Source organism: Taudactylus pleione, unplaced genomic scaffold (genome assembly GCF_031769625.1).
Source record: "Taudactylus pleione unplaced genomic scaffold, aTauple2 ptg000512l, whole genome shotgun sequence".
Lineage (NCBI taxonomy): Eukaryota > Metazoa > Chordata > Amphibia > Anura > Myobatrachidae > Taudactylus > Taudactylus pleione.
This window is the reverse complement of record NW_028284914.1, coordinates 2961090-2973085: the sequence shown is the minus strand read 5'-3', so window position 1 is coordinate 2973085 and position 11996 is coordinate 2961090. Positions and strand designations below refer to the sequence as shown.

Genomic DNA, 11996 nt, shown 5'->3' with positions numbered 1-11996 from the left:
ATAGACAGTAAAAAGGTAGACAATGTCTAGATAGACACCTGATGGTAGACAGTCAATAGGTCGACTGGAACAAAAGGTCGACACACTAAAGGTCGGCATGTAAGAAGGTCGACAGGTACAAATGGTCAACAGGGTCAAAAGGTCGCCACTGAAAATGGTCGACACAAAAATGGTCGACACATGATTTAATTTTATTTTTAGCCCTAATCACCCTAACCTAACCCACCCCTTGGTGCCTATCCCTAACCCTCCCTCCTGGTGCCTAACCCTAACTGTCGGGGTAAGAGCCTAAACAAACAAAAAAAATAATGTGTCGACCAGTTGTGTGTTTACCATTTTCATGTCGACCTTTTGTCCCTGTTGACCTTTTGTCCTAGTTGACCTATTGACTGTCTAACATCTGGTGTCTATCCAGACATTATAAAGATAATAAATACCTCACCCTAGCACAACTGGAAAAGCAGCCGAGGTTAAAACACGTAGGTCACCCCAAATAACATGTGAATACTAAAACATACAATGTCTTAAAAAAAAAAACTGTGGCGCTAGACCAATATAGGAAAAAAAAACAATTACTTCTCTCTTGGTTTCCACTTCAGTTTTGTTTCATGTATTTAGAGAAGAGAAACAAAAATATAGTGTGATACTGTAAACAGGTAAACACATAAATTTATTAGGTCAATACTGTCCAACAAGCAAGTAAAAACGTCACAAAGTGGCGAATATAATGATCAGCACATATATATATTGAATCAAGCAGTAACAGGAAGCCCAGTGGCCTGCGTACCAGATACAGGATCGAAATTCAGCACTGAAATGCACCGTGGGCGGAATTGGTAAGGCCGGCGGTTCGATTCCCGGCAGCGGCAGCCCGACATCAGCAGAGATCCCGGCAGCGGAAGCCCGACAGCGCTGGAAATCCCGATCGTGGATAGGTAAGTATTGTCTAACCTAACCCCCCTAACCCTCCTTAGGGGTGCCTAACCCTAACCTCCCCCCCAAGTGCCTAACCCTAATCCCCCCTCTAAGTGCCTAACCCTAACCACCTCCTTCCCAGCTGCCTAAACCTAAGTCCCCCGGGGGGGTGCCTAACCCTGTCCCCCCCGGGGGTGCCTAACTCTAAGCCTCCCTCCCCCTAGCCTAACCCTCCCGGGGGGGTGCCTAACCCTAAGTCCCCCCGGGTGGCCTAAACCTAACCCTCGCCCCCCGCAGCTGTCCGCTCGCGGCGCCCGGCATCCCTACGATCGGGATGCCGGGCGCCGGTCTCCCGGCGTCGGGGAAATGTCGGGCGTCTACATCTAGACGCCCGGAATTTCACCCTTGCCGGGATATGACAGCCGGGAAGCCGGCTGCCGGTATTTAGGCAGCCGGCTTCCCGATTGCATACCCCATGGGCAATCCGGATATGTCCACAGTGTCTCACAGGCAACGTTGGTAATAGGCGTGGGTCTCCTGCTGTTTGTAGCAGTCTGCAATCCTTAACGCGTTTCGAGCCGCTTGGTCTCTTCCTCAGAAGGTTTTTCAGAGTGATGTTAAGTCCCTGAGAATTTCCATCCTGTATCTGGTACGCAGGCCACTCGGCTTCCTTTTACTGCTTGATTCAGTGTATGCATTTATTTGCTAATCTTTATATTTCGCCACTTTGTGACGTTTTTACTTTCTTGTTGGTCAGTGTTGACCTAATAAATTTATGTGTTTACCTGTGTACAGTATCACACTATATTTTGTTTCTCTTCTTTTATCTATATCAGTGGTTCCCAAACTTTTTTGAATCACGGCTCCCTAGTGTATCAGCATTGTTTTCACGGCACCCCTAAGGCAAAAGTTTGCTATTGAGAAATTCAGAAATAAATGTAATGAAGTAGTAAAGTGAAGTAAATTGTGCTGACCTGTCATCCTTCAGTGCAGTTATGTGGTTTGTGCTTCTATTTGTCCACATACTTACATTACATTGATCATAAATAATTTAATTTGGTGCTGGACCACCAACCTGAGGCACCCCTGCAAATGTCCCAAGGCACCCCAGGGCGCCACGGTGCACAGTTTGGGAACCACTGATCTATATACATGAAACAAAACTGAAGTGGAAACCAAGAGAGAAGTAATTGTTTTTTATTCCTATATTGGTCTATCTAGACCAGTGGTCGCCAACCTTAATTGAGGTGTGAGCTACTATAGTAAAATGAAACCTCCTGAAGAGCTACTAATATTGTAGAGAAAAAATCTGGCTAATAAACCTAACATTTGAAGGTCATTTAATGAAAATTAAAAATAATGTTTCATAGAAAAGAACAATGTATTTAATTATTACAGTGATATCATTGTAATTTGTAAATAAAATTTAAGCACAGGCACATTTCACTGTTAATTACCGGCTCCAAGGAGGTACGTGCAGTAGAGGAGCAAAAGGGCTTCTGTGTGATTTTCCGGCAGGGTAGGGCCATAGCGTAGACTCCGTGGGTGGAACCACAGGGAAGCACAGCTGCGGCAATCACCTGACCTGCTTCCCTGTGGCTCCACCCATGGCGTCGACACCACGGGGGAGCACGCGTCAGAGGTCACTTCCCCCTAGTTTACTCAGCAGTACTGCAGCTAGGTGAGCTACCAAAATTAAGACAGCGAGCTACAGGTTGGAGACCACTGATCTAGACATTGTCTACCGATTTACTGATTATCTATAGTCAGGCACCCTGACATGACAGCATGCCATTTGCACAGTGCACCCACATTTTTACAGCTTTGCTCGTGACTCTTATTACGTTATCCATGAATTATTTCTACTACCGCAGAACTTATTTGCAGAAAATCTGAGCTCAGGGTACAACAAGGAACTTCCCTTTCTCCAATAACGGGAAGCTCGCCCGTTCTGTGTCTTGTGACAAGCCCAGTATGTAATGAGGTCATACTGCAAGTGTAGGCAACAGATGATTCATGAGGCAGCGCTGGGCACCTGGAATGTCAGTGTCCCTCTGATAACACATCAGTGTGGGGGTAATGAATATGTAGCGCTCTATTCATATTCATAAATATACATATTCAGCGCTGGATAACCTAAGCCCAGGTAGCCATGGTGGAAACCGCAACAAAAATCTGCAGCTGCTTCTGGTTTCTAAGCTGTGCAGGCATTATAGAAGTGGGGAGGCTGGATATGGATGAACCATACTTACCTATCCCCAGGGGTGTACTCCCAGACTCCCAGCGGACTAAGCCACCCATTTTTTTCTGAATTGGGCGGGGCTTTCATAACATATTGAGGCCGGGATGTACTAAAGGACAAATGCGGTAAAAACCCTGTTTTCTGGGGTTTTACCGCATTTCCATATGTACTAAGCCCCGGCTGCACTTTTATCGGTGCAGAGGGTAACGCCAGAAAAGCCTAGCATTACCCTATAGAAGCCTAAGGGCTTCTTTCCACACCCCGCACCCGACGCTTCGCCGACGCTTCACCGCCCTCCCCTGCGCTGGCCCCCACTCACCTGCTCTCCATGGTCACCGGCCCGCACTCCTCCTGGGCCCTCCCGCCTCCTCCTCCTCCTAATCTTCCGGGTGTATGGAGGAGCCCGGGACTTCCTGCACAGGTCACCAGCAGGAAGTTCCCAGGGCTCGGAGGGGGCGGGGTCCCAGGGAGACCCCATCACCTGGCGTTGGCTGCTTCGCAAAGGGCAGCTCTTATCGCAAGAGCTGCCCTTTGCGATACTTATCGCATATGTTAGTACATATGCGATTAGTAAGGTTGCGGTGACTGGCGGAATGGTCACCGCAACCTTAGTACATCCCGGCCTTAATCACGTCATCACAGCCTCGCTGCATGATGACGTTGTTACACAGTAGAGGGAGGGTCCATGATAGCACAAATCGCATTACGTGACCCCTCCCTTGTCCCTCCCCTACAGGATCTCCCCTGTGCATAAGTCCTGGGTGCACTTTAATATGCTTGTTGTAACACATAGGCCTGTGAAGATGGCAAAGAGTTCGCAAAGTAACGCAAATCGTGTTATGAAGGGGGTCCCTCCCAGCACCCCAGGCAATACGCACTTCCTTCTGCGCATACACACAGGGACTTCTGGGTCATAAACCCGGAAAGTCCCTCTATCACAAGGGACAGCTCTTATCGGAACAGTTGTCCTTTGCGATTTTCTTTCGTGTATACCGGAGTTATTAACGCCAGCATACATGCGATTATGGCGGATGCATCGCACGCAAAATGCGTTGCTTGATGCATTCCGCCCTTAGACGTAAAATTGCGACCATGCACCAACAATTATGTGGTTACATTTTGAGATGTACATATTTTAGGATTACGTGTAACGATACATTTAGCGTATAGGTACGGCTGTCATCGTAAGCTTGGAAACTTGCAACTGCCCAATGGGATGCACAAAGGTATGCCTCTTAAAACGTATATATTAAAGATACAGGTAACGCAAGATCAGATGCATCTATAAGAGGTGGGATGGACTTGCGTTTCCACGCCCGTACTGTACTGGACTTACGCATAAAAGCCCCAGAGCCATTTTTCCAAGTACAAGTAAGATACTCGCAACTCAAATTGCCGGTATGCGCAGTTATCAGGGATGTGAGGATGCTCTTCACCCCACCAACTTGCCGCAAATCATGTCATCAAGCCCCTCACACATCGGCTATTCGTGCCTCAAAGGACCATATGATAGGTAGCCTAGGTAATGATGCATTTAGCAGTTTTGGGTGTGTAAGCCACCACAGATCAGGGGGAGATGGGGAGATGCAGCAATATCCGGAAAGATTAGATTAAAAAGTAGTTTGCTGGGACATCTACTTCCACAATAGCAGGAAAACAGGTTGCCTAAGACTGTATTAGACAAAACGCCTATATAGGGAAAAAACTGTTACCCTTCTATATTATGGCACAGACCATTCTATCTGGCAAAAATATATCAAAAGATTCAAGTGAAATCGCAAATGAACTATAGATGCTGCAAGCGCCCCTTCCTCCTCTCTATAGATGCTGCAAGCGCCCCTTCCTCCTTTCTATAGATGCTGCAAGCACCCCTTCCTCCTCTCCATAGATGCTGCAAGCGCCCCTTCCTCCTCTCCATAGATGCTGCAAGCGCCCCTTCCTCCACTCCATAGATGCTGCAAGCGCCCCTTCCTCCTCTCCATAGATACTGCAAGCGCCCCTTCCTCCTCTCTATAGATGCTGCAAGCGCCCCTTCCTCCTTTCTATAGATGCTGCAAGCGCCCCTTCCTCCTCTCTATAGATGCTGCAACTGCCCCTTCCTCCTCCCTATTAGATACTGCAAGTGCCCCTTCCTCCTCTCTATAAATGCTGCAAGCGCTCCTTCCTCCTCTCTATAGATGCTGCAAGCGCCCCTTTCTCCCCTCTATAGATGCTGCAAGCGCCCCTTCCTCCTCTCTATAGATGCTGCAAGCACTCCTTCCTCCTCTCTATAAATGCTGCAAGCGCCCCTTCCTCCTCTCTATAGATGCTGCAAGCACTCCTTCCTCCTCTTTATAGATGCTGCAAGCGCCCCTTCCTCCTCTCTATAGATGCTGCAACTGCCCCTTCCTCCTCTCTATAGATGCTGCAAGCACCCCTTCCTCCTCTCTATAGATGTTGCAACTGCCCCTTCCTCCTCCACTGCAAGCGCCCCTTCCTCCTCTCTATAAATGCTGCAAGCGCCCCTTCCTCCTCTCTATAGATGCTGCAACTGCCCCTTCCTCCTCTCTATTAGATACTGCAAGCGCCCCTTTCTCCTCTCTATAAATGCTGCAAGCACCCCTTCCTCCTCTCCATAGATGCTGCAAGCGCCCCTTCCTCCTCTCCATAGATGCTGCAAGCGCCCCTTCCTCCTCTCTATAGATGCTGCAAGCGCCCCTTCCTCCTTTCTATAGATGCTGCAAGCGCCCCTTCCTCCTCTCTATAGATGCTGCAAGCGCCCCTTCCTCATCTCTATAGATGCTGCAAGCGCCCCTTCCTCCTCTCTATAGATGATGCAAGCGCCCATTCCTCCTCTCTATAAATGCTGCAAGCGCCCCTTCCTCCTCTCTATAGATGCTGCAAGCGCCCCTTCCTCCTCTCTATAGATGCTGCAAGCGCCCCTTCCTCCTCTCTATAGATGCTGCAAGCGCCCCTTCCTCCTCTCTATAGATGCTGCAAGCGCCCCTTCCTCCTTTCTATAGATGCTGCAAGCGCCCCTTCCTTTCTATAGATGCTGCAAGCGCCCCTTCCTTTCTATAGATGCTGCAAGCGCCCCTTCCTTTCTATAGATGCTGCAAGCGCCCCTTCCTCCTCTCTATAGATGCTGCAGGCGCCCCTTCCTCCTCTCTATAGATGCTGCAGGCGCCCCTTCCTCCTCTCTATAGATGCTGCGAGCGCCCTTTCTCCTCTCTATAGATGCTGCGAGCGCCCCTTCCTCCTCTCTATAGATGCTGCAAGGGCCCCTTCCTCCTCTCTATAGATGCTGCAAGCGCCCCTTCCTCCTCTCTATAGATGCTGCAAGCGCCCCTTCCTCCTCTCTATAGATGCTGCAAGCGCCCCTTCCTCCTCTCTATAGATGCTGCAACTGCCCCTTCCTCCTCCCTATTAGATTCTGCAAGCGCCCCTTCCTCCTCTCTATAGATGCTGCAAGCGCCCCTTCCTCCTCTCTATAGATGCTGCAAGCGCCCCTTTCTCCCCTCTGTAGATGCTGCAAGCGCCCCTTCCTCCTCTCTATAGATGCTGCAAGCACTCCTTCCTCCTCTCTATAAATGCTGCAAGCGCCCCTTCCTCCTCTCTATAGATGCTGCAAGCACTCCTTCCTCCTCTCTATAGATGCTGCAAGCGCCCCTTCCTCCTCTCTATAAATGCTGCAAGCGCCCCTTCCTCCTCTCTATAGATGCTGCAACTGCCCCTTCCTCCTCTCTATAGATGCTGCAAGCACCCCTTCCTCCTCTCTATAGATGTTGCAACTGCCCCTTCCTCCTCCACTGCAAGCGCCCCTTCCTCCTCTCTATAGATGCTGCAAGCGCCCCTTCCTCCTCTCTATAGATGCTGCAACTGCCCCTTCCTCCTCTCTATTAGATACTGCAAGCGCCCCTTTCTCCTCTCTATAAATGCTGCAAGCGCCCCTTCCTCCTCTCCATAGATGCTGCAAGCGCCCCTTCCTCCTCTCTATAGATGCTGCAAGCGCCCCTTCCTCATCTCTATAGATGCTGCAAGCGCCCCTTCCTCCTCTCTATAGATGCTGCAAGCGCCCCTTCCTCCTCTCTATAGATGATGCAAGCGCCCCTTCCTCCTCTCTATAGATGATGCAAGCGCCCCTTCCTCCTCTCTATAGATGCTGCAAGCGCCCCTTCCTCCTCTCTATAGATGCTGCAAGCGCCCCTTCCTCCTCTCTATAGATGCTGCAAGCGCCCCTTCCTCCTCTCTATAGATGCTGCAAGCGCCCCTTCCTCCTTTCTATAGATGCTGCAAGCGCCCCTTCCTTTCTATAGATGCTGCAAGCGCCCCTTCCTCCTCTCTATAGATGCTGCAGGCGCCCCTTCCTCCTCTCTATAGATGCTGCGAGCGCCCTTTCTCCTCTCTATAGATGCTGCGAGCGCCCCTTCCTCCTCTCTATAGATGCTGCAAGGGCCCCTTCCTCCTCTCTATAGATGCTGCAAGCGCCCCTTCCTCCTCTCTATAGATGCTGCAAGCGCCCCTTCCTCCTCCCTATTAGATACTGCAAGCGCCCCTTCCTCCTCTCTATAGATGCTGCAAGCGCTCCTTCCTCCTCTCTATAAATGCTGCAAGCGCCCCTTCCTCCTCTCTATAGATGCTGCAAGCGCCCCTTCCTCCTCTCTATAGATGCTGCAAGCGCTCCTTCCTCCTCTCTATAAATGCTGCAAGCGCCCCTTCCTCCTCTCTATAGATGCTGCAACTGCCCCTTCCTCCTCTCTATAAATGCTGCAAGCGCCCCTTCCTCCTCTCTATTAGATACTGCAAGCGCCCCTTTCTCCTCTCTATAAATGCTGCAAGCACCCCTTCCTCCTCTCTATAGATGCTGCAAGCGCCCCTTCCTCCTCTATAGATACTGCAAGCGCCCCTTCCTCCTCTCTATAGATGCTGCAAGAGCCCCTTCCTCCTCTCTATAGATGCTGCAAGGGCCCCTTCGTCCTCTCTATAGATGCTGCAAGGGCCCCTTCCTCCTCTCTATAGATGCTGCAAGAGCCCCTTCCTCCTCTCTATAGATGCTGCAAGGGCCCCTTCCTCCTCCCTATTAGATACTGCAAACGACCCTTTCTCCTCTCTATAAATGCTGCAAGCACCCCTTCCTCCTCTCTATAGATGCTGCAAGCGCCCCTTCCTCCTCTCTATAGATACTGCAAGCGCCCCTTCCTCCTCTCTATAGATGCTGCAAGGGCCCCTTCCTCCTCTCTATAGATGCTGCAAGCGCCCATTCCTCATCTCTATAGATGCTGCAAGGGCCCCTTCCTCCTCTCTATAGATGCTGCAAGGGCCCCTTCCTCCTCTCTATAGATACTGCAAGCTCCCCTTCCTCCTTTCTATAGATACTGCAACTGCCCCTTCCTCCTCTCTATAGATGCTGCAAGCACCCCTTCCTCCTCTCAATAGATGTTGCAACTGCCCCTTCCTCCTCCACTGCAAGCGCCCCTTCCTCCTCTCTATAAATGCTGCAAGCGCCCCTTCCTCCTCTCTATAGATGCTGCAACTGCCCCTTCCTCCTCTCTATTAGATACTGCAAGCGCCCCTTTCTCCTCTCTATAAATGCTGCAAGCGCCCCTTCCTCCTCTCCGTAGATGCTGCAAGCGCCCCTTCCTCCTCTCCATAGATGCTGCAAGCGCCCCTTCCTCCTCTCCATAGATGCTGCAAGCGCCCCTTCCTCCTCTCTATAGATGCTGCAAGCGCCCCTTCCTCCTCTCTATAGATGCTGCAAGCGCCCCTTCCTCCTCTCTATAGATGATGCAAGCGCCCCTTCCTCCTCTCTATAGATGCTGCAAGCGCCCCTTCCTCATCTCTATAGATGCTGCAAGCGCCCCTTCCTCCTCTCTATAGATGCTGCAAGCGCCCCTTCCTCCTCTCTATAGATGATGCAAGCGCCCCTTCCTCCTCTCTATAGATGCTGCAAGCGCCCCTTCCTCCTCTCTATAGATGCTGCAAGCGCCCCTTCCTCCTCTCTATAGATGCTGCAAGCGCCCCTTCCTCCTCTCTATAGATGCTGCAAGCGCCCCTTCCTCCTTTCTATAGATGCTGCAAGCGCCCCTTCCTTTCTATAGATGCTGCAAGCGCCCCTTCCTCCTCTCTATAGATGCTGCAGGCGCCCCTTCCTCCTCTCTATAGATGCTGCGAGCGCCCTTTCTCCTCTCTATAGATGCTGCGAGCGCCCCTTCCTCCTCTCTATAGATGCTGCAAGCGCCCCTTCCTCCTCTCTATAGATGCTGCAAGCGCCCCTTCCTCCTCTCTATAGATGCTGCAAGCGCCCCTTCCTCCTCTCTATAGATGCTGCAACTGCCCCTTCCTCCTCCCTATTAGATACTGCAAGCGCCCCTTCCTCCTCTCTATAGTTGCTGCAAGCGCTCCTTCCTCCTCTCTATAAATGCTGCAAGCGCCCCTTCCTCCTCTCTATAGATGCTGCAAGCGCCCCTTCCTCCCCTCTATAGATGCAGCAAGCGCCCCTTCCTCCTCTCTATAGATGCTGCAAGTGCCCCTTCCTCCTCTCTATAGATGCTGCAACTGCCCCTTCCTCCTCCACTGCAAGCGCCCCTTCCTCCTCTCTATAAATGCTGCAAGCGCCCCTTCCTCCTCTCTATAGATGCTGCAACTGCCCCTTCCTCCTCTCTATAAATGCTGCAAGCGCCCCTTCCTCCTCTCTATTAGATACTGCAAGCGCCCCTTTCTCCTCTCTATAAATGCTGCAAGCACCCCTTCCTCCTCTCTATAGATACTGCAAGCTCCCCTTCCTCCTTTCTATAGATACTGCAAGCGCCCTTTCCTCCTCTCTGTAGATGCTGCAAGCACCCCTTCCTCCCCTCTATAGATGCTGCAAGCACCCCTTCCTCCTCCCTATAGATGCTGCAAGCAATCCTTCCTCCCCTCTCACAATATATCTCCCATTCCTCAACTCTACTCTATGGGGTGGAAAAGTTTATTTTTCGCAGCTTTGGAAACAAACAAAAAAATCTCCAGTTCTTAATCAAATTCACATGACAAAGGCTGAGGGGACAGAGATTGGGGGAGAGGAGCTCGTAATGAGAGAAGGGGAATGAGGGAGACGGCTATTAGAGAGAGAGATACAGGTATAAGGGAATAATTAGACAGACAGGGCTGAGGGAGTGAGTGAGACAGAGACAGGACTAAGGAAATGAGAGAGACACGGCTAGGGAAGGGGGAGAGAGAGAGAGGGAGAGGGAGAGGGAGAGGGAGAGGGAGAGAGAGAGAGAGAGAGAGAGAGAGAGAGAGAGAGAGAGAGAGAGAGACTGCATATACTGAGAAGAAAGAATGAAACATACAGTACAACACAATAATGTGAGCAGAAAGTAACTTCTTCCAATCCAGGAGGAGTGTAGTAGGGAGCAGGGGGAGGGTCAGGGGGAGAGGAGGGGGCGGCAGAGAGACAGCATCAGTTTGGTGATAGACAGTGCACTGTGTGTAATACATATCCCGGGGAGTGAGAGAGGGAGAAGGAAGAAGAGACAGCGGGGAGTGTGTGAGACAAGCAGCAGAGAGAGGGCACCAGGCAGCCAGCTGATACCATGCAGGGCTCTGGGAGGAAGAGCTGACCATCCACAGCGCCCTGTCCCGGTGCCCCCATGCCCAGCCATGACACCGGCTCTCGGGATTGCGCTTTGCCAGCTGCTGCTTCTTTCCGTCACTTCTTCTGGGCTGAGGCTGATCAACAGGTTCCAGTCCGGGCACCCCACTAACAACTTCGCCCTAGACGGAGCCGGGCACCGGGTATACCTGGCGACGGTGAATCGACTGTACCAGCTGCGAGCAGGAGACCTGAGCCCGGAGCAGGAGGAGGTGACCGGGCCGGTGCCAGACTCACCCCTGTGCCATGCCCCACAGATCCCGGAGTCCTCCTGCGAGTTCCCCCGGGCACCGACCCCCAACTACAACAAGATCCTGGAGCTGGACGCGGAGCAGGGGCTGCTGCTGGCCTGCGGCTCCATCTACCAGGGGCTGTGCGAGCTCCGCGCCCCGCGGAACATCTCCCTCCGCGCCGTGCCCTTCCCCCCACGCAACGTGGTGCCCAGCATGCTGAACATCGCCGCCAACCACCCCAACGCCTCCACAGTGGGGCTGCTGATCAAGGGCCAGCAGGGGGACACCCGGCTCCTGGTGGGGGCCACATACACCGGCTACGGTAGCCAGTTCTTCTCCTGGAACCAGAGCGTGGCTGACCATCGCTTCGAGAACAGCCCGGAGATCTCTATCCGCGCCCTGAACGCCACTTACCCCTCCCGGCTCTTCACTTTCGACATCAGCCCCTCGGAGGACAACATCTTCAAGGTGAAGCAGAGCCACAAGAACCGGCACCGCCTGGTCTTCGTGCGGGCCTTCCAGCAGGGTGGCTTCGGGTATCTAGCCATGAACATGGAGCCCGCCCCCACGGGGAAGGAGAGCCGGCCGAGCAGCGTCCTGGCGCGTTTCTGCCTGAGGCCGGATCCACGGGGGGAGGTGCGCAAGATCACGGAGTCTTACATCCAATTGAGGCTGCGCTGCGAGGGACCGACGGGCACGCTGTATGGGCGCTTGCTGTCTGTGTACGCGGAGCCAGAGCGGATATTCGGGGTGTTCGAGGGCCAGCGGGACGCTGCGCTCTGCGCCTTTGGGCTGCAGGATGTGGGGAGAGAGATACGCGGGGCGCGTAGAGGCTGCTTCGAGAGCCGGGACCATGGAGACGTGTCAGTCCTTGATAGTGTGGTCCAGGGGACCGGGCCAAGTTGCGAGCCTCGGGTCAACACCAAGAACTTCAAGGTGAGTCACTAAGCCAGGTCTATATTCTTTCTCATGGCAGTCCAAGTTTTTAAAGTTT

At 52.2% G+C, this 11996-nt stretch overlaps 1 protein-coding gene across 1 annotated transcript in view; it reads left to right on the top strand.

Annotated features, from left to right (window-relative positions):
* The first annotated feature begins 10593 nt into the window (after nucleotides 1–10593).
* Nucleotides 10594–11996, top strand: part of PLXND1 (plexin D1) — a 158872-nt gene continuing 157469 nt past the window's right edge. Inside the window, exon 1 of the mRNA XM_088450238.1 lies at nucleotides 10594–11938. Within this exon, the coding sequence (XP_088306364.1) occupies nucleotides 10778–11938 (1161 nt within the window). The 5' untranslated portion in view covers nucleotides 10594–10777. The remainder of the gene's footprint in view (nucleotides 11939–11996) is intronic.